Raw genomic sequence first — 23,683 nt, forward strand, 5'->3', positions numbered from 1 at the left:
AACTGATGAGGAAAAAAGGTTCATTTTTTGGAAGTCAAACGTGGTGGTGGTAGTATGATGGCCTGGCGCTTCTTTGCTGCACAAGGTCTGCTTGCAGTTTTTAGCAGAGACTTTTACATATCCTTTATTTATCCGGGTAAAAAGTGTCATTGACATAAAAAATGTCTTTTTTTAAAGAAAGATCTGGCCAGGAGGGAAGCAGAAATTGTAAAAATAAATAAATAACAATAAACAGTTTTATAAACATACTTTAAGTGACTAAGAAGGAAAAGATTGAATATAATATAATATAATATAATATAATATAATATAATATAATATAATATAATATAATATAATATAATATGCAGAATCATAAACATATCTTTATTTCATATATAGGCCCTTCAAAAATCCTTTTTTTTTTTTAAATTGTATTTATACAGCACCAAATCACAAGAGCAGTCGCCTCAAAGCGCTTTTTATTTTAAGGCAGACCTTACAATAATACATACAGAGAAACCCCAAAAATCATATGACCCCTACTGGCAAGAACTGGCGACAGTGGTGGAAAAAAAACCTCCCTTTTAACAGGAAGAAACCTCCGTCAGATCCAGGCTCAGGGAGGGGCGTCTGTCTGCTGCGACCAGTTGGGGTGAGAGAAGGAAGACAGGACAAAAAACATGCTGTAGAAGAGATCCAGATATATATTTATACTTCCCCAGTCTATGTACACTAACAGGCCAGTTGCCATTTCTTTAATGTGAAGGATGTGGACGTCCTGGAGAGGGAGGAACAGAGGGACGGAGAGTAACACAGGTCATTTACATGAAAGGGAAAAGATACCTAGGCCCCTTAAGTGTACCTCTATCTCCAACTTACAATGCTGTGATTGCGTCCACTCCCCAACTCTCTGAATGGTACTCATGGTCAATCAATGGTACAATCATGAAACTGCCCATTGTTAGACATTGTTAGTTTCACCTATTATGCAAATGTACTGTTTAAAAGGTTGGGGAAACCTGCAGTCAGCTGAGAGTGAAGAAGTCACTTGGATGAGTATTGAAATGGTTCTTCCACTGAAAAAGTCCAGGAAAACAGGATCAACTTCTAGGTTTGTAATTTTTGTTTATTCTCTTTAGTGACAGGGTTTTAAATCTGTGCTAATATTAGTGTTTTCTTGGAAAAACTTACTGACAGTGGAACAGTAGGCTGTGAAAGTCTGGGTGAATATAGTTATATAAATAAAGGTAGGAAACTGAAGTTAATTTGCCTTCTTTTGGTTGTATGGGTAACAGGTTAGAGTGACGCTCAGTCGGGTCTCAAAAGACTGGATAAGCACAAAATATACCAAAGTAAACTGGTTCCTGACTCAATCATTCTTTTCAGGTCATAGAATTGTTTTGCTCTTCCTTATCCAGGTTAAATGAGCTTCAGTAACAGGGTTGCTGATATGTTTTTGGGGAAAAAACATTTATTATTCTTCATCTTTAACATATTGATGTGATGAAAAAAATGGTGTAACAATATAAAAGACACAATTATAAAATGAATTGTAATTGTTTGACATGAAATATGGTTATCAAGAAGTTGGGATAAAATGTAAAAAAAATAAAATAAAAACAGCTCCTTGATCTATTTTGTATTTTAAATATTTTGGAACCATTTTTTAACAACTAGCTTTAGCTTTTTCTCCCAATAAGTGTAATTTACACAAAAAATTATATTTTAATAGCTTTTACGTGGATGGATGGGATATCATTTTGTGAAACGTGAAATGCTCACACTAGAGGGAGCTGTCGTTATTTTACCTCTCCGTTGAAGGCGACGCCACACGCCATCTTTGTTATGGGCGGACTAGGACAGCTGATGACGGAGGCGTTTTCTTCCCTGTGATTGGTGGACTGACGCTATGCCAAAGGTCGTGTATATTTCGCGCTCTTGATTCACAACCGAACTGGCGCGCTATTGAAACAGCCGCAGTATGTGAAGAAATACGAACCTTTGGTTCGGTTTCGGAGCAGTTCGGAAAATATCCGTGTAACCTTTTAGCACTTTGCCTTCTTATATACTTGTCTGACACGCTGGTAAATGTTTGGAGCACTTCTGGGATCTGTGGGAAGCTTTTAGACTAGCATCTAGCGAAGACAGCTAGCTTGTTGTTTTACAGTAACATATTTCTTTTGGCACCAAACAGACTCACGCGATGATTTTATGTTTAGTTTGTTCAGTCAGTCGTAGACGTGAATGACAAACCTTTGCAGCAAGTTCCGGTTCGGCTTCATCGGTGAGTGTTTCCTTTGTTTACGTAGTTTCTCTCTCTTGTGTCGCACAAAACTGGAAGTTCCTGGGCGCCATGTCAGGAATAATATCATTTTACAGGTTAGTTGTTGTTCGCGAACACCATAAGTAACAGACACGTGAGCCTAGTGTTTATCAGCCTTTTCATACTGACAGTGCTTTAGCAAAACTTCTACTTGGCTGTCGTGACATTGACAAAAAGCGCTGACAGAACACTACTTTAAAGAAAAGGAAAGGCTTTGTGTTATCACTTGTAAATACACTTAGTGTTAAAGTAATTATTAATATTTCTGAATGTAAATACCACATGCTTTTATCACAATGTCAAAACATAATAAACGCTCATAATCCGCGCAACAAAATAAAAGGAAAACTGCTAAATCATCCAGAACATACCTGAATGCAGATGCATCATATAAAGTACAAATAACCTGCACATAGCTTTATTTTAATTGTTGATTTTCATTTCCCCCCCTTTCTTTCCCCATTGTTATTTTTCCGGGTCCTTTTTTTTTTCTTGCCACCAGACTCGCTGCCTGGTGATTGTAGTGAATTTTTCACATTCAGCGACTGATTGCAACTTGCGGTGACTAAAGATTGCCCACTCACGACCAATTTGGATTGCACAGGTTGCCTAGTAGGAGGCAACCTTTTTGCAGTCAGTCTGACTTTGACTGCCTGCCATTACTCGTTTAAGGTTTGCAAATAGTTACATCTAATTTATAAACACTGACTTACTGTTGGTTATTGTAAATATTGGATATTTACAAAGTTTAACTTTGAGGTCATCATTTGCAGTTAACAAAAGGTTCAAAGATCTCAATATATGTTAATGAAATACTCGGCAAAAATAAAATAAAAACATCAAAAAGTATTGTGATAATATCATATTATGGAGTGTCTGGTGAGTCCCACCTGTAGCTTGTAGTTATTATTTTCTCTAAAAATAGTAAAGTCACAGAGGAGGAGAGACGGCTCCTTGGCAGGAATCAGTATGAGGGAAAATTAGAAAATGTCAGGTGACAGGATGGCTGGGTCTCTGGGAAAAGGAAAGTAGTTAAACTTTCACCTGAATCTCTGATGTGCCTTTGCTGATCTGTTCTTCTGCAGAGTTTTGTGTAACAGTGTTTTATTTCTTTCTGCTTTAGGTCTCGTCGGAAAATGGCTGGTGTTGTGGCTATGCCTTCTGTCATTGAGGACTTTGACAGCCAGGTGTGCTATGACACTGATTTGAGCAGCGCATCAAATGCACCAACTATTTTTAACTGCCTTGCATTTTTATCTTTGATTAAATTTGTCTTTCTTTTGCAGCCTTGCAAGAAATCTCGCAAAGATGGTGGCAGTCCTGTTGTCAAAACAATCCCCAACTATTTCTCTCCTGTGCCTAAGCCTGTGGAGAAACCCTTCTCTCCTCCACGTTCCAACAACATCATGAACTACTTTAGCAAGAGGGCTCCATCCTGTAAAGTGAAAACCAGCTCACCAGAGCAAACTAAAGAAGCAGGGAGGCCTCATTTTGCAGAAAAACACAACAATTCGGAGACGGTGAAACAGCTGTCTCAGAAACGGGGTCGAAAAACCAGCAAAGCTGCAAGGAAACTTGTGGGGGCTGAAGGTGTCAGTTCCACCGAGGAGTCAAGTTGCGTGACTGTACAAGAATCCCATGAAAGCAAAGACCAGGCTGTAGATGCAGTTAAAAGTTTTGGAGTCCTTGGCAGCGATACAGCAGCTCTACTGGCCCAGGTTAGTGCTGAGAGCTGCATTCCTGCAGAAACATCAGAGAGGAATGCCACTAAGATTATCACGGATGAGCAGGCTGAGAAAGATGATGATCAGGAAGATGGTTCTAAATGTGTTGAACTTAAAACAGCACTAAACACTATTGAGTTGTCTCCGATTGTACCATCAAAGTATGAAGCAAAACAGGTTAAAACCACACCACAAAATACCAGGAAGAGGCAGCAACAAGAGGCAAAGCAGTCAGAGCCAGAGGAGAAAGAAGCAGAAACTGAGAACTCTCTCCGTGATGTAAGCACGGAGGTCAATGTTGATGAGTCTTCTCAGTTGAACAGCAGCACAGTAAGAATCTCCTTTGAGGATTTTGTGCGGAGTCAGAATCAGGATGAGGCTGAAGAGGACAGAGAAGATGAAGAAGTAAAAGATGATGACCGTAAAATAAAAATTGAGACAAAGGAAACAAACTTGGGTGAGCTGGATATTTCCAAATCTGAAGAAAACATGGTTCCTAAGGAGTCGCCATCATTTCAGGTTTCACCCCGAACTGTCACCATCCAGGCTCAAGTGCACGTCTCACCAAAACAAGAACCAAGCAAAGCAGTGGGAAAGTTGGCTTCCATCTTCAACCGGAGAAAAGGCGCGCGTAGTCCTGCAGAGAGATTCTCACCTTCTCTCGCAGAGGCTGGACAGCAGCTTCCTTCTCTGACTACCAAACGGAAATCCAACGTGGTTCTCCAGGAGGAGGATCTAGAGCTGGCAGTGCTCGAGAGCGAATCCACTCCTAAGTGCAGTGAAGTCGAGAGGAAGCAGTTCATGGCCGCTTTTAAGCAGCCCACTGCAGACGGCTCCAAATCCAAGCCTGTCAAGAGCCAAAGCAAGCAGAAGCAACCAGGAGAGCAAAGTTTGGATGCTGCTGATAAAGCTGCTGAAGCTGAAACTGAAAATCTGCTGACTGTTGAGCAAACATCTCAACCCTCTCAAGGAAAGAAAGCCACTAAGAAGAAACCAGCAAAAAAGGGGGGAAAGAAAGCTAAAGAGGGAGAGGAGACTGTGAGTGCGTCTCCTGCTGCTGAGGAAGAAACGCCAAACATGACTGTTGAGGTCGAGGAGAAAAGGCCAGAGTCTCCCATCACCACATCTCCGTCCGTGCCAGCTCTGAGAAGATCCAGACGGGAGGCCGTAGTGCAGAAAACACCTGAAACCACCCCAACAAGTCCTCTCAGAAAAACCAGGAGACAAACTCAAACAGAGTCAAAGGACACTGATGTTACTGCTTTACCTCATCCTGAGGACAGCCCCATAAAGATGTCCACCCCAAAGACCCGCACGTCCAAATATGGCGTCTTTCAATCGGAGCTGATGTGCCCGCCTGACGATAAAGAGAGTCCAATCAGGTGACGCATGCTTTTTCTTTAATCTGCCTCCTGATCTTACCCATTTTTAACATAAAAATGAAAACGTGTAATGTTTTTTTTCTTCTTTTTTTTTTTTAGGATGAAATTTACGCGATCCAGTAAAAATCTTTCCACATCAAAGGCTGAAGGCATAAATGCGTCTTTGCCTACTAAAGTAAGCATGGCATTTTTTATTTTGTGACCTTGGGAAAAAATACTAAACCATCATAATTGTGGTGTGAAGATAATTAAACACTTGTTCTAATTCATCCTATTCAGACATCGAGTGAGTCTAAGAAGAGAGAACAGGCCAAGAGGTTGGTGCAAAAAGCCAAAGTGATTCAGCAGAATAAAAAAACTTTGGAGAAGAGCTCTCTGAGGCGATCATCGCGAACTTCCATCAAGAGGAGCTACTGTGAAAATGAGGTAGAGTCAGTGGCAAGCGAGGAAGATGAAGTGTGTGTTAAGATGAGGCTATGAGTGAGTGGTGTTGCGTGACTGTGTAAACAAGAACTAAGGCAGACTGGTCTCAGATTACTGAGACTACAAAATCGAACGTAACTAATACACACGTGTGTTAATACACACTAAACTACACATTTATTTCTCAGTCATGTTGTGGATGTTTACTCAGTTTGTCCTTAAGGGTCTTATGACATTATAAGACATTACTCGGAGAACATTTACATGTGAGGTTTCGATGTCGATTGCAAGTTACTTTAAGATCATCTTTATTGTCACTGACAGGAACAATGGAAGATATTTTGACAGCATAAATGTAAAATTTAAACATTTACATACAGTATAGTGCATAATTGGGCGACCGTGGCTCAGGGGGTTTGGAATCGCATCTGTAACCGGAAGGTCGCCGGTTCGATCCCTGGGCTCTCTGTCCTGGTCGTTGTGTCCCTGGGCAAGACACTTTACCCTACTTGCCTACTGGTGGTGGCCAGAGGGGCCGATGGCGCGATATGGCAGCCTCGCTTCTGTCAGTCTGCCCCAGGGCAGCTGTGGCTACAACTGTAGCTGCCTCCACCAGTGTATGAATGTGAGAGTGAATGAATAGTGGTATTGTAAAGCGCTTTGGATGCCTTGAAAAGCAATCCATTATTATTATTATTATTATTAATTGAGTGCTCTAGTGCAGATAAAGGTGGGGATGGATCGTCAGTTCTTCATTCAAGACACATTTCACTGTGGTAGAGGTTTCAGAGGGGTCATTATTTCAAACCTATGCCATAACTTTCCACCTGAAACAAATCCTCAGTCATTAGTCACCACTGACCCAGATGTTTTTAAAATCTGGGTTTAAAAATCTGAACAGTTATCAGTCTTAATGCATCAGGCCTAAATATTACCTCGCTGTCGCCCTCATGAGTCTTTCTGGAGTAAAACTTAAAATACAACACCATAAAAAAGGCTCTCTGTGTTTTTGTTTGTTTGTGTTTGTCAGGATTCTGTCATCTGCGTTGATGACCAGACTGCCTCTCCTCTCAAAGAACCTGAAAAGATGAAAACCCAGAAGCCTTTACGCAGTCTGAATGATGTTTTGGGCAAAGCCGCCCCACCTGGCAAAGCCTCTTCGGGTAGTTTTTATAGTTTCCTCTTAGCTAAAACTGTGATTTATTGATTTATTTTGTAATATCTTCTAACAGATATGTGTTTCCTTTGTTTAAGGCTCCAGAGTGGGCTCACACAGCCAAGACAAGACTGCTCGCAAGGTGTCAGCCGTGATCTCCATCTTTGATGACAGCAGCCGCGAGGGCTCGGAGAACTCGCAGGATGATGAGCATTTCAGGGCGCGCAGAGAGTTCCTGAAGAGCGGTTTGCCCGAGTCCTTTAAAAAACAGATGGCCAAGACTGCTGCCACGAAGGAGGCGTACTCTGCCTCCTGTTCCTCCTTTCAGCTAGTGACACACACCAGGCAACCACCAAACGGTAAGCAGATTCATATTCAGTAGTCGAATATCACGTTGGAGTTTTAAGGCAAAGCCTAATTTCTGTGCATACCAACAGATTGCTCTCTCTGGAGTCTGCCATGGCCCGAGTCCTCATTACTTTGTCAGCTAAAAGAGCTTTGGAGGCAAACATCCAAACCTCTGCCAGCAGTCAGCAGCTCGCTTTGTGTGAAGACTGCACCAGCCTGTCGGAGCTTTTGTAAAAGGGTACACTGTTTTAATAACCTGATCCTCAACACCCATCACTTAATATCCAGCTTTAATCCCTCCCATCTAAAGGCACATGTATAATAACAATGTTATATTTTTAAAAAAGGATGAGTTTATATGAAAATGCAAGCTTAAAACCCCCTTTTGGCTGTATTGTACTGGGATAAATAAAGAGTGGACTTGTTTTGGTTGCAGGGTTCAGGCTGGAGACCTGAGATCTCTGAAAGTGTTCGTCAGCTTCTAGTTGAGGAGTTCAGCACCAGCAACCCTCAGTTCCCTGCACAGATGTTCATCGCTCGCTTCCTGAAGAAACGCGCTGACCATCAGAAGCAGTTTACACACTCAGGTCAGTGTCTATAAGCAGATAAGTGCAAGGACACGTGTTAAACTGCAGTAGCTGTGTGTTTTAGGGTTTAATGACAGTCTGTTTAGTCCTTTTGACTGTAATTAATGTTCGCCTTGTTTGAGTGAAAATGGGACAAATGTGCTTGTCTTGAATTATCCTGAACAAATACTGAATTTTCCTTTCTCAGAAGAAGAGGCTGTGACCAGAGATGCAGCTGAACCAGCGGGAGGGAAGAGGAAAAGAACGAGTGAAGGAGAAAATACGGCAAAGGTGGCTAAAAAGCGGCGATCCAACCATTCAGAGGAGAACGTCTCCACAGCAGAGCCAACGAAGCGTGGAGGCCGTACAAGACGATCTCAGAGATCCAGGCGAGGAGAGGAGGACGAGGCGACAGAGAAAACCAAGCCTCCACTCCATCCTGTTCCCATCCCACCTGACGATGACAGCGTGTGCATAGTAGAGGACTTGCTTTCAGGAGAGGACACTGGGAAAAAAGGTGTGGTAGCTTTTCTGTGTGTGTTCTGAATCACTGCTGTTACCTTAAAGGAGTCTGTAGTTCTTCTCAGTATATATCAGTATTTATCTGCTTTTGAGATGAAGTTTGTTTTACAGCCTGTTCTCTGCTGCCCCCAACTGGCCAAAAAAAGAAAAACAGTAATTGCAAATATAAATCCTCAGATTAAAATCTGAAACTCAGTCTGGTGTATTCTTTGTTTTGTTTTTTCCTACAGATGTGGTGAAGGAGGACGTGCTCTGGACTGACAAATATCTACCACAACGCTCCAGTGACATCATAGGCAACACCGCCTCAGTGAGGAGGCTGCACAGGTGAGGAAATGCAGATGTAGATGACTCGTTTTTATAATGCTGTGCCTCTCATTTAAAAAAAAAAAAAAAAATCTGCACTGTATGGAGATCAAATACTGACTGTATATATTCTTTTTCGGCTAGCTGGCTGAAGGAATGGAAACTCCGTGCTGACAGAGAAGAAAGAAAAAAGCAGAAGGAGAAGAAAAAAGAGGACGGCAGCTATGGTGAGCGATAAGAACAACAATAAAAATCTTAACTACTACTTTTAGCTCTTTTAACTCTGGGGATTTTTTTTAAAATCCCCAGACTCAGACTGGGACGGTGGAGAGGACGACTCCCAGGATGGAGAGGACATGTTGTGTAACACAGTGCTGATCACAGGACCCACTGGAGTAGGAAAGACTGCTGCAGTGTATGCTTGTGCCCAGGAGCTGGGCTTCAAGGTACAGACGTGTCACGTGACTCTGATGCGATGCGTTTGCTCAATGGATACCTGGATAACTTAAGTTCCTAAATTGTCTCTTCAGGTGTTTGAGGTGAATGCTTCATCGCAGCGAAGTGGTCGTCTTATTCTGTCCCAGCTGAAAGAAGCCACTCAGTCACATCAGGTGGATAGTCAGGGGGTCAATGCCCACAAACCCACATACTTCAACAGCTATGGCACGAGCAGCAGCACCGGCTCGCTCAGGCCTGGATCTTCTCCAAGTATGTGAAAATATCACTCTCTCTTTTTTAAATTTTACATTCTGCACAATCTGCATGAGAATATTACAAGATGACTCTCTGATTCAATCAATCAATCAATCTTTATTTATAAAGCACTTTTCATACAAAAAATGTAGCACAAAGTGCTTTACATAGTTAAAAGCAGCCCACCCCACCCTCCAACTCACTCCCCACACTCTCATTAACATAAATGATGTGAATACTTTGTCTTTCAGGAAAGCTGAACTCCCCTCGCAGGGTGGTTTCCTCCCCCAGGAAACCACAGTCGCCCAGAGGTGTTAAAAAAGGAAGCCTGACTCCAGTTTCTTTAGCTAAATTCTTTAAAACAGCAGCGTCCAGCACCAAGGAGCCACAAAACACTACAAAAGGTAAGCAGATGGGTACATTTTAATCTTCTTTGATGATAAAACCTGCATGAAGGGTTTTAATTGGGGACTTTATTCTTTCATTTCTTCTTCCAGCTGCTTCCAAGAAAGTTGGGAAAGCAAATGAGGCTGTCCTTCCTGTGAAATCACCACCAGCTCCCAAAGAGAAGGGCAGCGAAGAACAGAGCAAGAAGACGGCAACGTCGCTCATCCTGTTTGAAGAAGTGGATGTTATATTTGACGAGGACTCTGGATTTCTAGCTGCTATCAAGACGTTCATGACGACGACTAAGAGGCCAGTCGTCCTCACGACCAGCGGTTAGTCTTTCAGTGTGGCCTGTGCTAACGGTGTGTTTATCTACTGTTTGCATATTGAGTTTAAATGATGTTTGTTTTTGTAGATCCGGCTTTCAGCAGCATGTTTGATGGAACCTTTGAGGAGATACATTTCAAGGCCCCATCTCTGGTGAGTGGAGGGTTGTTCGGCTTGATTGTGTCGGCTCTGATGGAGTCATTCAGCCCAGCATTCATGTTTGGTTTTTTTGTTTGTTTGGTTTTTTTCCTGCTACAGTTGAACGTGAGCAGTTACCTGCAGCTGCTGTGTTTGGCTGAGGACATGAGGACGGACCCCGCGGACATCCGGTCTCTGCTCAGACTCAACGGCTGCGACATCAGGCAGAGTTTGCTGCAGCTGCAGTTCTGGACTCGCAGTGCAGGCGGCCGCCACGGGGCAAGGCCTTTAGTGCCGACGGGCAAAAATGGTAAGAAGATGATCAGGGAGAGTTTGAGCTTTTAATACCTTCTGTTTTTGCATAATAAAATAATTTTCTGTAGCTGTGACTCGCTCTAAAAGTGTTTTCTCTCTCATTTTATTAGAAACTGAAGTAAAGCCAGAAGCTGAAGAGGCAGCAGACAAATCCACCCTGCCTCCCTGTGACACTGGCTGCACTGAGAGCAAGCTGGGCCTGCTCAATAATGGACAAGAGACAGATGTTTTGGAGCTGCTCAAGGTAAATTGTTTATTTACCACGCAGAGTGCATAACAGGCAGTCACGTCTATTAATGGATCGTGGCTCTGGTACTCAGGCAACAATTCCTGTCACTGCAGGGGCACCGAAAGTTTACTCACCGTACCTTCAGGCTGCTCATTCTTTCAAGTTAATTTTAGATGTATGGAAATACACTATCAAATAAAAGCACATTAACTGTGCACATTAGTTTGTAACTAAAGTGTGAAGCAGAACAGAAATGTCAGACTTTTAATTGTATTACACGCATTTTGTAGCTTTTCCTGCTGATAAAGAGCTCCTGTGGCCATTCATCCTGCATTAAAGTAATGAGATAATAGATTTCTATAAGTTTACACATTTACTTCTTAAAATTTAAGCCCAAAGAGTCGCAGTGACAGATTTCTTTCTGTTGAAATGCCGATTACTCAGGGATTAAATGTGTAGTTAAACCTCTGTACACTGACAGAAAGGGCAGTTTCAAACTTTAATCTTACTCAAATCAGTTTGACACCCCTGATCTGTAGTGTGGACTTAGTCAATATTATTAAAATCTCATACAGGTAATTTGGCTGCAGTGACAAACAGAAACATGAATTAACTAGTAGTAGGTTGGACATCGTTCTGTGATCTAACATTAAATTACACCAAAGGAATCTCTGATTCCAGTAGGGAAAAATGTTTTTGTGAAATCAAGGAGTGGACGATATAGGAAGAAACGCGGACTGTCGTATCGATGCTTCCTGTTAGACGCTGCAGTTAAAAGTGTCAGTAAATAAAAATCCTTCATCCTTCTTTTCCAATAAGCTGCTCTCAGTGATGACACACTTCCTAAGTAACATAACCTTAAAACCCTCCAGGAGATGCACAGTATTTTCACGTAATAAAACAAAAATATATTTCTACCTCACATGTTGTGCCTTGTAACCAGCTACCACATAACCACATCAATAATTTCCATCCCCTGTTTGCTGCTCCTCTCATATGGAGTGCCGAAAGTGAGAGCACCTTGCAACGCTTGAAGTCCTTTGTTTACATTTGGGTCACACATCACCAGCTCCTCGTATCACCTCCACGATTGATGATTTCACGCAGGAAATCATCAATCGTGACAATAAGGAGAATGATGTGCTGTGTTTAAAGGGGTGAAAATTTTATTTTGAAGAGTAGTATTGGACGCTTATATGGCCCCACACTTTGAATAATGTCTGGCTTTAACAGGAGGAAAAAGTAGACACAGTTTGTTGTTTTGAAAGTTCAAATGCTGTTATAGTTCTGCAGGACTCGCACAGCACTTTGAGCTGAGCTGGAGTTAAGCGTGTCCAGTATGACTGAGTGTGTGTTGTTTCTGCAGAGCCACAGTCTGGTGGAGGAGCCCAGTTGTTGGGAGCTGCTGACGGACTGCAAACGACGTGGAGTCGACTTGCTCTACTCGAACATGGAGCTCCTTTTACCTCTGCCGCTCACACATCTGACTACCTCTACCCGCAACCCAGAGCAGTGCGCTTCTGTATCGCAAGACCAGCCTTCTGCCAGTCCGAAAGAGCAACCGTCATCCACGCTGCTATCGACAGAGTCAGCTGATTGCTCAGACAGCAACAGTCCAGTCAAAATGTCTAACAGGATGAGGAAGAACAAGAGGAGACACCATCTACCTGACCAAGCTGGAGCTAACTCTGACTCAGACTCAGAAGATAGATTTCTTTCTCTCTGTAAGCCTCAGAACGCTCCTCAGGCCAAAGAGAAAGTCAAAGCTTCAGAAAGGGCTAAAAGGAAGCCGCTGACTCCTGAGGAGCGCTTAAAAAGCCTCCCAGTGTCACAGTGTCTGGAATCAATAGCAGACTTCTTAGACAGCATGTCCTGCATGGACTCGTTGCTCGACAGGGCTGACAGTCACAGAGGTCTGTCATCTGTAAGTGTGGTCATAAAAGATGGGATGACAGACGAGTCAAGTGTGGAGGCTGAAAGAGGGAGCTCGATGACAGCAACTGGCCTGGAGATCCAGGCGGCGGTCGAGGCTCTGAGCTTCCGCAAGTTCCGGGTATCAGCAGAGGAGGCTTTGGAGAGAACACGACAGCTGGAAGGGGAGCTGGCCAAAGAGGCTGCAGCAGAGCTCAGCCTCCCCGTGGCTGCTCATCGTGAATGTTTCAGCTTCACACAGGACGGGCCCTCAGAGCCACAGTGAGTTTGGACCCCGAGAAAATGCCACGTTGCCCAACAAACGTGTAAAAGTAGTTTCAATGGTTTTAGCTGACGTTGATGTCCGGTGTTGCTTTCCAGGTTGGTCGAGCGGAGGAGAGAAGTGATGGAGAGTCTGATGCTGAAAGGAGTGTTTGGTACACTTGGCAACAGTCCACCAGCTGCTCTGGACTATTTACCAATCATGCGCTGCATCTGCAGATCCGAGAAGCTTAAGGAGCAAGGCAAAGTTAAGCGAAGGTGAGGACAGAATTGCTGCTCCTTCAGCCGGTCAGCGGTGGCGGGTTTGGATTTGAACCGTTGGCAGGATGTGGTAAAGATGACGGCGGTGGTAGTGAGGTTTCATTTTGTCACATTTGAATATGAGGCTACAAATAAATAAAATAAAACGTGGTGCATTAATGCAATTCATTTATATGAGTCCACAGATAATGCTGAGCTGTTTATTTTCTGCCTCCTTCAGGTTTCTGCACTACCTCGACGCGATCCACTTGGGTCTCGAAAAAAGGACTCTACAGCTGCTCGCTGAAGATTTCCCCTAAAACAACAAAGACGACCAGACTGGACTCCACAGTCACACACAGGCCTTCAATAAGTACTCTCTGGCTCTCAGAAGGACTGGTGTACAGATCTAAATAAGTGTGTGTCATCCTCTGAGATGGTGACAGAGCACACGGTCAGAGGCGTGTGAGCACAGAGGACCGCTTCCACATTGGTACCAACATAGAGGCGACTGAATAGTAAAGATTTAATCTGAGCTAAAGGACGGACAACTAACTAACCTCACTTGTGTCATCTTTTGGTGCTCTAAAAACTAAAATTTTACAATTTTGTCATCTTTATATTTTTGTACAGTAGTGCTCTATAGGGATGCGTATCGGTGGTTTTTATTTTGCAAAGTGCTGTTTTTATGAAGTAAAAAAAATTTTCTTCTTCTTCTTACTAAGCCCCTGGGGTCCCTCGTGTGTGGGTGTGTGCAAAATATAATTTGTAAGTTACTGAATTGAAGTGCACATGCATGTCTGGCAGCTTCAGATGTCTGCAGCCAGCACATCTTTCTGCACAATAACTTACAATTAAAGGAATGAAGAAAAAAAAAAAAAAAAACTTCACGGGCTCCATGCTTTACACCACATGTAAGAGATTAACATGTAAAATAAATCTTGCTTCTGTATTTGTGTAAATTGTCACTGATTTATTTCTTTTATTATTTTTTTGGTTCATACAGTTAATAAAGACGTGCAGCTCTTGATCCAAAGCTTACTGTGACATCTTCAGTCATTTTGCTGTGTTTAATGCTTTAAATATGGACACTTTCTTCACCACAGTGGGGATTTCCTTACACAGCAATAAACGTTTATCATCCAAACAAGCCTAATGGTGTCATAAATCTGCTAAATTTAACAGGCTTCCGTGTAAATTGGCAGCGCGCTCGCATCTGCGCGGCGGGCAGACCGGTTTGTGGTTAGTTTCCTCTTTACCTTCATCACAGAGAGCAGCAGGGGTGCTCTGTGCACAAAGGTGCATTGTTTTAAAAAAAAAAAAAAAAATCAAAGGGAGCACCCTCTGTGACAAGCTCGCAGCTGGACGCGCTCCAGAGGGAGGAGGGTGGAGGTCCGCTTCGCGCTGAGGCATCCAAAACTCTTCTGTCGCAAGTTCCACTTTTTCTTTCTTTTTAAATTTTTTTTCTTAGTCGCCTTTTGTTGTTTGTCGCACCATGTGACCGCCACGCTCAAGTTCAACCGCGGGATCCATCAGTGTATGAGCCTGACTGTGCAGAGAAATGGCAAACCGTGAGCGGAACAAAAAGATTTTACTGGAACTGGTGAAACAGTCAGACAACAGCCGGTGCGCTGACTGCGGCGAGCCCGGTAAGCAAATATATAAACGTTGGTACGTTTGTTATCGAAATAAAGTGAGGCGCGGATCCGAATTTGATGTGCGGGTACTACTCAGAGGCCTCGAGATGTTCAGATTTGATTTATTTTCATGCAGTTTAACCGGTTTGTTAATGTTATTTATGAGGCTTGAAAAGACTGTTGCTCTGCGTGAACGCGTGCACCCTGAAGCATGTCCGTCACGGCTAAAGCTTGGTGATGGGCTGACATTGAGGGGCTGAAAAGGGTTTCCTGTTTTTGAACTTGAAAACTTAATACTTAAAAACTCAAAAGTCACTTTCCCGGGCATAGATGAGGCCTAATTGTGAACTAAACATTTACAGATTTCAGTGGAAATCTTAAATGATTGATTAGATTTTTTACATGTTCTTAACCTCCTAATAGAGTGGCGGGAAGAAGTATTTATCTGAGTCATGTCTCTTCTTCTCACCTCTCCCAGAACCGGACTGGGCCTCCTACAAGTTGGGGATTTTTGTGTGTCTGAACTGCTCCGGGATCCACCGCAGCCTGTCCAGCCATGTCAAATCTATCAGGCTGGACTTCTGGGAGGACAAACTAGTAGAGGTGATCACTGTTTTATCAGTCACCCACCTCTATTTGTGCTGTATCAGACTGTGTCTGTGTGTAATCCTAATGTGTGTGTGTGTGTTTATTCTGGGGGGTGGAAGTTCATGGAATCCAATGGCAATGCCAGGGCCCAGGCTCAATATGAGAAAGCTGTTCCACCGTACTACTATCGACCCCAGCGGGAAGACTGCAAGTAGGTCTTTTCCAGGATGATGATATTTACCAGCCTCTGTCGCCATGGCAGAATCCTTTATGTGTAATACCAGACTGCTGACAAGGCAGAGCCACAAAGTAGAGAAGTGAGAGCTTCTGGCTGTAGAAGAGAAATATAGATGAATTTCTGCTGCTAAATCAAGCTTCAATGATTCAGGTTTTTGTAAGAACACATTGCTATTGAACAGTGAATGCTTTTATATTTTCACTTTGATCCACAGTATCCTCAGGGAGCAGTGGATCCGTGCTAAATACGAGAGGAAGGAGTTCACAGGAGAGACCAAGTATCCACCGCTTCCATACACCACAGGTGACTTTTTTAACGATTTACTTATGAACTCTTTGGGGCTCACATTCTTGTCAGTATCGGGGTAAAGGAAAACCTGTTCTTTGCATGCAGAACTGTGCCAGAAAAACCCGTTCTTTGCACAATGAACCATCCAGGAAGTGAAATCTAGCCACTGTCTCTTTGAGCAACCAGAAGGTTTTCATTTTAAGTGAAACCTTTTTTCTTATTCCCCTGTGACTCTCTTGGATTCATACTAGGGTTCTATGAAGGAATACTGTTGAAGAAAGGCAAAGACAACACACAGTTTCTGAAGAGAAAGTTCGTGCTGTCGGAGAGAGAATTCACCCTGAGCTACTACAACAAAGAAGATGTGAGTTCCCTGCAGCTTTGACACAGTTACACCACCCGCTAGAACATGAATCACCAAGAGCGATGACCCTTAAATACTGCAAGATGTGTAGTTATTATGGCATAATCATTGCTTGTGTTGAAGAAATTAGATCTTGTATCTAAGCTCTTTGTTTATCTTTTGCACACACAGCTTCAAATGTTTCTTCAAAGATCTATTGTAAGCAGAAAAGCCACCTTAGAATCAGTCAATCAGTTTCCTATAGCTTCACATACACCAGCAACTATAAAGGCAACGGTCACCATTTACTGGAGGAAATTCAGCTAATTTGGTTTTAGTTTTACCGCTAAAGGTCAAACAAGGAGATTTTTGGTACTCGTCCACAGATGCTTATCAGATTATCAGGTTATTACCATAATCAGCCATCTGCCATGGCCAGCTGAGGTGAAAGGAGGGAAATGGGATAAAAGACACACTGTGGAAGCAATAGTCTTATCTTAGGATTTATTTGACTAATTTCACTTCGATATATGGTGGATGTTTCCATCTGAAATTCATAAACTTGGATGGCTCACAACAAGATAACGGCAGCAATAATAAGAAGTTGCACACATGAAGTGTCCCTTACACATTACGGGGCCTTATCTATATTATTTGCATCTGCATTGAATCCATGTGGAGCCTATGACATAAGCCTATTCAACTGGTCAACGCCACAGATAAACCTGAGCAGCTGTGATAATGGCGACATGCTGTTACATTTCTAGAGAGGAGCGTGTCCGGTTAAGGCGTAGAGTTTCAGAAGAGTTTTAATGCAATTCGTTTCACTATAGCTCTCATAAACGTAAAAGAAAGTTAAAAAAGAACTAGAGGAAAAGTGAGAAGATCACTAAAGTAATTTGGATTCATCCTCTGGGCATCATGAATGTCTGTGCTCCAACTGATGCTGAGCAGTTTCGATCTAAGTGACATTGAGCCAGTTTTTCCAGCAACAACAGCTGTATAAACTGGATGCCTTCCTGTTATGCCTCCCTCTGGGCTTCAACCAGGGATCCTTCACTTTTTATGCGCCTGTGGTAATCACCACTTGCAGCCAGCATGGCTCAGACAAGTGTAAAAACAGCAGCACAAAGCCTCCAAATCTGAACTGCCCTTGTGTATTTGTTACAGGAGTCTAAAGGCCCCAAAGCTGTAATATCCATCAAGGACCTGAACGCCACCTTTCAGCCAGAGAAGATCGGCCATCCTAACGGACTGCAGATCACCTACCAAGACGGGGATCACACCAGGAACCTCTACGTTTATCATGAGCGTTCTGAAGTCAGTCGACATGATCGTCTATAGCATCAATATTAACACCTGGTAGGTCTCATATACTTGTTTTGAGGTTCTAATAGAATCTCAAAGTTTTTGTTTTTGCTTTACTTCAGGAAATAGTCACATGGTACAACGCGATTCGAGCCGCTCGCTATGCGTACTTGAAGACGGCCTACCCGACAGGAAGCGATGAAGAAGTAAGTGTCAAACTATTTCATTTTAAGCCAGCTGTATGTCAGTTTTTAGCTTGTATATTTTAGTATTTGACATGTTTACTGTCTTGTGTCTTCATCAGCTGTTACCAATGATAACAAGAAACTACCTCAAAGAGGGTTACATGGAAAAGACGGGGCCTATGGTGAGCTCACTGAAGTCACTCGAGCGTCATTTGCACGCCTATATTATTTCTCTTCTACTTTGATTTTTACTCACACTCACCAGCAAACTTGTTTGTGACTACATTATGTGTGATCAGTACATCTGAATGTGTTTCTGTTCCTCTTTTAGACTCTGACTCACATGTGCGTGCAGCTCGAATCTTTTTTCTTTTTTAAGAATCAGTTTGTGCGATAGGAGGTTTTGAGGAAATGAAGTCTGATGAGCACATTTTTCAAATGCACATTTTATTTTTGAAATCAAATGCTTTTTATTTTATTTTGTACGCAGCAAACAGAGTCATTCAAAAGGAGGTGGTTCATTTTAGACTCTCAAAACAGGAAGTTGCTCTACTTCAAAGGCCATCTGGTGAGGACACTACCTCTTTTTTCCATCTCACTCTAACCCCACACTGTACACCTATGAAGTATGTGAGTCACATGCTTTTTCTTGTTGTAGGATGCAGAGGAGCTAGGGGCCATTTTTATCGGCACAGAGTGCAAAGGTTACTCGGTTAGGGAGTGTGTCCCGCTGAACGCCCGGGGAAACAAGTGGAAGTGCGGATTGATGGTGGAAACGCCCGAGCGACAGTTCGTCTTCATGTGCGAGCAGGAGAGGGACCAGAGGGAGTGGCTGGAAGCGCTCAGGAAGGTTTTGTCCAGACCCATGTCACCCCAGGATTATACCAGTAAGCAAGACTTCAGTGTGCTTTAAATATGCTGGTGCCCAATTTTCCATATTATTTTTCTTTGTATTCAAAGGAAAACTTGAACTCCATTAACTAAATACCGTACATGGCCACTATTTAATCCTCCACAGGCACAACCCATAACCATCACCCCATTTTACAGAAACGTTTGGACACTGTGGAAATTATCAGTAAAAGCAGAATGACATATTTTGCACAAATTTAAAATCTTATCTCTTATCTATGATGTTGAAACTGGGAAAATGTGTTGGGTTTTGCTCATTTTGAATTTAATGGCAGGAGCACATTTTAAAAAAAGTTGGGCGAGGGGGATTAAATAACTTGAAAAAGTTGTGTAATGCTGTAAAACAAACATCTGATGGAGAGTGATGACAGTAAATAGTTTAAAATACTATTTATTGTCTATTTAATCCATTACTGACCATTTAATCCAGGGGTGGGCAACTCCAGGCCTCGAGGGCCGGAGTCCTGCAGGTTTTAGATCTCACCTTGGGTCAACACACCTGAATCACGTGATTAGTTCATTACCAGGCCTCTGGAGAACTTCAGGACATTTTGAGGAGCTAATTTAGCCATTTAAAATCAGCTGTGTTGGTTCAAGGACACATCTAAAACCTGCAGGACACTGGCCCTCGAGGCCTGGAATTGCACACCGCTGATTTAATCCATCATTGGGATTGTTTCCAGTCCCTATAAGGCAGGGGTGGACAACTCCAGGCCTCGAGGGCCAGTGTGGCTGAAAACCTATATTGCATGACCATTATCTTTAGGTCCAGTCATGATTCTGGTCGCGCTTTATGGTTTTCTCACTGCTGCGCACAAAAATGCAATTTTGCCTTTTTCCTTTTAGATTAGATTAGATAGAACTTTATTAATCCCTCGGGTGGGTTCCTCTGGGAAATTCGATTTCCAAAAAAGCACAGCACCGACAGAAGTTACAGAGTTATACACACACACATATATATAAATACAGAGACAATATAAATAAAATATACGAAGGGGATAAATAGAATAAATAGGAATAAAAATAAAAATACAAGTGAATTGCACATTTCAAGTATTGAGTCTATTGCACCGTTGACTATTTACAAAAGTATTGCACAAAAGGTATTGTACAGTGAGGTGAAGAGGCACTACAGCTTAGTTGTTCCTCCCTCCTTTGTCCTCCTGTTTCCCCTCCCTCTCCCCTCCAGAGAGGAGTTAAACAGTCTGATGGCGTGTGGGACAAAGGAGTTTTTAAGTCTGTTAGTTCTTGTCTTTGGGAGAAGCAACCTGTCACTGAACAGACTCTTCTGGTTGTTAATGGCCGTGTGCAGAGGATGCCCAGCATTGTCCATAATGTCCATCAGTTTCTTTAATGTCCTTTTCTCTGCCACTGTCACCAGAGTGTCCAGCTTCATGCCGACCACAGAGCTAGCCCTCCTGATCAGTTTCTCCAGCCTGGATGAGTCCTTCTTTGCTGTGCTGCTCCCCCAGCACACCACAGCATAGAAAAGTACTCCAGCAACCACCGACTGGTAAAACATCCTCAGGAGCTTCCTGCAGATGTTAAAAGACCTCAGCCTCCTGAGGAAGTACAGTCGGCTTTGGGCTTTTTTATACAGGTGCTCTGTGTTGCATGACCAGTCCAGTTTATTGTCCACCCACAGCCCGAGGTACTTGTACTTGTTGACCACCTCCACCTCCTCCCCCTCTATCTGAACCGGCAGTGGACCTTCTCTGGACCTCCCGAAGTCCACAACCAGTTCCTTAGTCTTTGAGGTGTTGAGTTGCAGGTGGTTTGTGTGACTCCATGCGACAAAGTTCCTCACCAGACTTCTGTACTCCTCTTCCTGATCATCCCAGATACACCCCATGATGGCTGTGTCGTCTGCAAACTTCTGAATATGGCATAATTCAGAGTTGTAGCAGAAGTCAGAGGTGTACAGGGTGAAGAGAAGAGGGGACAGCACAGTTCCCTGTGGTGCTCCTGTGCTGCTGACCACTGTGTCAGACGTGATGTCCTTCAGCCTGACGTACTGTGGTCTGTCGGTGAGGTAGTCGGAGATCCAAGCCACCAGGCAGGGGTCCACCTCCATCCTGTTCAGTTTTTCCTGAAGCATACAGGGCCGGATGGTATTAAAGGCACTGGAAAAGTCAAGAAACAGGATCCTGACCGTGCCTTTTCCCCCATCCAGGTGTGAGTGGGCTCTGTGTAGGAGGTACAGGATGGCATCCTCCACTCTGACACCCGCCTTGTATGCAAACTGTAGTGGGTCCTGGGCATGTTGTACCTGTGGTCGGAGGAGGTTGAGGAAGAGCCGCTCTAGAGTCTTCATAAGATGTGACGTCAGTGCCACCGGTCGGAAGTCATTCAGCTCATTGGGCCGGTTCTTTTTGGGGACCGGGACGATGCAGGATGTCTTCCATAGGGCGGGCACTCTCCCCAGTCGCAGACTGAGGTTGAAGACTCGTTGTAGCGGCTCCCCAAGTTCAGCAGCACACGCCTTAAGCATCCTAGGACACACCTTGTCTGGGCCTGCTGCCTTTCTGGGGCGAAGCTTCCTCAGTTGCCTCCTGACCTGATCCACTGTGACACTGGGAGATGTTTGGGAAGAGGGGAGGGGGGGAGATGTCTTGCTGCTGAGAGAGGGATTGGAGGAGGGAGGTGTCATGGTGTCAGGAAGGGGGGGAAGCGAGGGAGGTAGGAGAGTGGGGATTGGACTCTGTAGTGAAGGTGAGGGTGGGGGGGTTGTGGGCTGGTCAAACCTGTTGAAGAAGTTGTTGAGTTCGTTTGCCTTCTCCACAGTCCCCCCCACTGTGCTTTTCTTGGTGTTGTGGCCTGTGATGGTTTTCACACCATTCCAGACCTCCCTCATATTGTTCCTCTCCAACTTCTGCTCCACCTTCCTCCTGTAGGTGTCCTTTGCTTCCCTCAGGCAGCGTTTCACCTCCCGCTGTGCTGCTTTCATCTCCTCCTTCACTTTGCTCCTGAAAGCCTTCTTCTTCATGTTGAGGACAGCTTTGACTTCCTGTGTTACCCACGGTTTGTTATTAGGATAACACCGTACCGTCTTAGCAGGGGCGACCGTGTCCACACAAAAGTTGTACTTTGTGAAGAAAAAAAATTTTATACTTCAGGAACATTGCCACCTTCTCTGGACCTTAGTTTTTTAAGGCATCACTCACCCAGGCCTAGAGACCGATTGGCCAACCAATGGTCGCTAGGGAAAAATGTGTATCCCCTCCCTGATTGGCGAGTAGTTGCTAGGTGACACACTCACAATGAAGGATCTGCACTAAAAATCTCTTCATGATTGTTCTGGTTGCTAGCACATGGACTTGCAGGGATGACATTTTGTTTGATAAGTGTTGCTAACTACTGGCTGAGCTGCAGTGAAACTTAAAAAAGTGCAACACAAACTGGAAATGGAGAACTTTCACTTTCAAAAATTCCAGCTTTACTGCTTCAACCAGTTCCATTACAGTAGTGCAACCTTTACTCTGAAGGTGAAGGGTCTCCGTTCAAAAGCTTGCATCTCTGTTGGTATGGAGGCACATCAGTGTCCATGGAATTGGTAGCTTGCGCATCTAGAAAGGCAGCATTAATGCTGAAAATACATACAGGTTTTAGAGCAGGGGTGGGGGAACTCCAGGCCTAAATGGCCAGTGTCCTGCAGGCTTTAGATATCACCCTGGTCAACACACCTGACCACCCTTGAGGCCTGGACTTCCCCCACCCCTGTTTTAGTGCAACACATGCTCCCATCCAGTATGCTAAACCACATACTGCTCAGTTTAAAGATTCATTATCTATTGTGTTCTACTGTGAATAAAATATGTGTTTAAGTTGATATTTCCAAATCATTTGAATCTGTTTTTATTTATATTTCACACAGCACACTCCCATCTACTTTTTTAACTAGGGTTATATTTGGTTTCAATGAAGGAACCTTGACATGTATTTACTTAAGATATAGTGTGCAGCAGCAAGACACATGCTGTCTGTAGCTGTTTCTGTCTGTCCGAGAAGAGGCAGAGAGAAAAAAAGCATCTTGTGTTATCACAGTTACAGTATGTATTTTTGGCCTTGTTTAGCACATTCAGATATGGTGTTGGTACGTTTTTAGGTAATATTTTAAGCCCTTAGTTGGCATGCTTATCCTCTAAATGTAGCTCGTAACAGTGCAAAAGCAAAGTGCCTCAAGCAATCTGGCCTCCCTGCTACAGCTTTAATATACATATGTAATCATTTATAGAAAGCTGTAGTAGCTGATCGTTAGTGTGTTAAGCTCTAATGATATTCTTTCTCATTCCAGCTGAAGCCGTCATGAAGTATAAGCGATGATCGATGAAGCTGCGAGCGAGAGAACAGACCTGCTGTCGGCTGCACTGACTCTCAGTACTGACTGATTCATGCTGTGCAGAGCATTAAAAGGCTTCAGTACGCTCACTTCAACTGACACTGTTTCTAATGCTAAAATAAGGCCTCACATGTGTTTATCATTATACATAAAATGCATTCTGCTGTTAAACACCTGATCAGCATTGATATATCACTGGGTACACCCATGCTGTATATGAATGTATTTCAAAATTTTAATAAATTTATTTTGGATATTTAATGAGTGGATACATTTATATTTGAAAGTGAAGATGCTACATGACACTATGGCCACAAAATAAATGTCTTTTTTTTTTGAATGGTGTCTTTTTTGCAAGGTTTTTTTTCCCATGTGCAGACAAATTGCAAACACTTATTAGAAATGATGCTAATGAATCAAGATTATGTCACAATATCACAGCTTTTTAAATTAATGCCATTTTGGTGTTTGCTCTTTCTTGTTCCTCAATTATTTTTTATTTATTTATTTTTTAACTGAAAAATTTCTCATGCTGCCTTTAGGGGTCGCCAAAGCGGACCATCTGCATCCATCTCTGTCACACCAACTATG

General features: G+C 43.2%; 2 protein-coding genes across 3 annotated transcripts; both read left to right on the forward strand.

Annotated features, from left to right (window-relative positions):
• The first annotated feature begins 1,928 nt into the window (after nt 1–1,928).
• On the forward strand, nt 1,929–14,290 carry atad5a (ATPase family AAA domain containing 5a). Of its 2 annotated transcripts, none has more exons than XM_085270984.1 (22): nt 1,929–2,266; nt 3,429–3,492; nt 3,592–5,411; nt 5,511–5,586; nt 5,691–5,837; nt 6,865–6,997; nt 7,089–7,349; nt 7,428–7,576; nt 7,775–7,925; nt 8,113–8,421; nt 8,657–8,753; nt 8,877–8,959; nt 9,042–9,178; nt 9,263–9,440; nt 9,677–9,829; nt 9,923–10,144; nt 10,228–10,292; nt 10,398–10,587; nt 10,703–10,836; nt 12,188–13,014; nt 13,114–13,272; nt 13,496–14,290. In XM_085270984.1, the coding sequence occupies exons 2-22, from the start codon at nt 3,442–3,444 to the stop codon at nt 13,572–13,574; spliced, it is 5,421 nt and encodes a 1,806-aa protein (XP_085127110.1). In that variant the 5' UTR covers nt 1,929–2,266; nt 3,429–3,441; the 3' UTR covers nt 13,575–14,290. The 2 variants fall into 2 exon arrangements, with proteins under 2 accessions (XP_085127110.1, XP_085127111.1); XM_085270985.1 differs by having other exon boundaries at nt 8,116–8,421.
• Nucleotides 14,291–14,430: 140 nt separating this feature from the next.
• adap2 (ArfGAP with dual PH domains 2) lies at nt 14,431–23,401 on the forward strand. Its single transcript, XM_085270986.1, has 11 exons — nt 14,431–14,903; nt 15,370–15,494; nt 15,599–15,690; nt 15,932–16,020; nt 16,257–16,369; nt 17,519–17,668; nt 17,779–17,862; nt 17,961–18,023; nt 18,332–18,409; nt 18,500–18,728; nt 23,048–23,401. The coding sequence occupies exons 1-11, from the start codon at nt 14,816–14,818 to the stop codon at nt 23,074–23,076; spliced, it is 1,140 nt and encodes a 379-aa protein (XP_085127112.1). The 5' UTR covers nt 14,431–14,815; the 3' UTR covers nt 23,077–23,401.
• Nucleotides 23,402–23,683: the final 282 nt, after the last annotated feature.

Source organism: Mchenga conophoros, linkage group LG4 (genome assembly GCF_057382185.1).
Source record: "Mchenga conophoros isolate Kocher_MC1m ecotype Shallow Benthic linkage group LG4, M_conophoros_male_GT1.1, whole genome shotgun sequence".
In the NCBI taxonomy this organism is placed as follows: Eukaryota; Metazoa; Chordata; class Actinopteri; order Cichliformes; family Cichlidae; genus Mchenga; species Mchenga conophoros.

Coding starts and splice junctions, on each gene's coding strand:
- atad5a (XM_085270984.1), top strand. CDS start 3,442: ATGGCTGGTGTTGTGGCTATGCCTTCTGTCATTGAGGACTTTGACAGC. Junction 8,422..8,656: donor AGAGGACACTGGGAAAAAAG/GTGTGGTAGCTT, acceptor TTTTTCCTACAG/ATGTGGTGAAGGAGGACGTG. Junction 10,588..10,702: donor AGTGCCGACGGGCAAAAATG/GTAAGAAGATGA, acceptor TCATTTTATTAG/AAACTGAAGTAAAGCCAGAA.
- adap2 (XM_085270986.1), top strand. CDS start 14,816: ATGGCAAACCGTGAGCGGAACAAAAAGATTTTACTGGAACTGGTGAAA. Junction 14,904..15,369: donor CGCTGACTGCGGCGAGCCCG/GTAAGCAAATAT, acceptor CACCTCTCCCAG/AACCGGACTGGGCCTCCTAC. Junction 15,495..15,598: donor GGGAGGACAAACTAGTAGAG/GTGATCACTGTT, acceptor GGGGGGTGGAAG/TTCATGGAATCCAATGGCAA.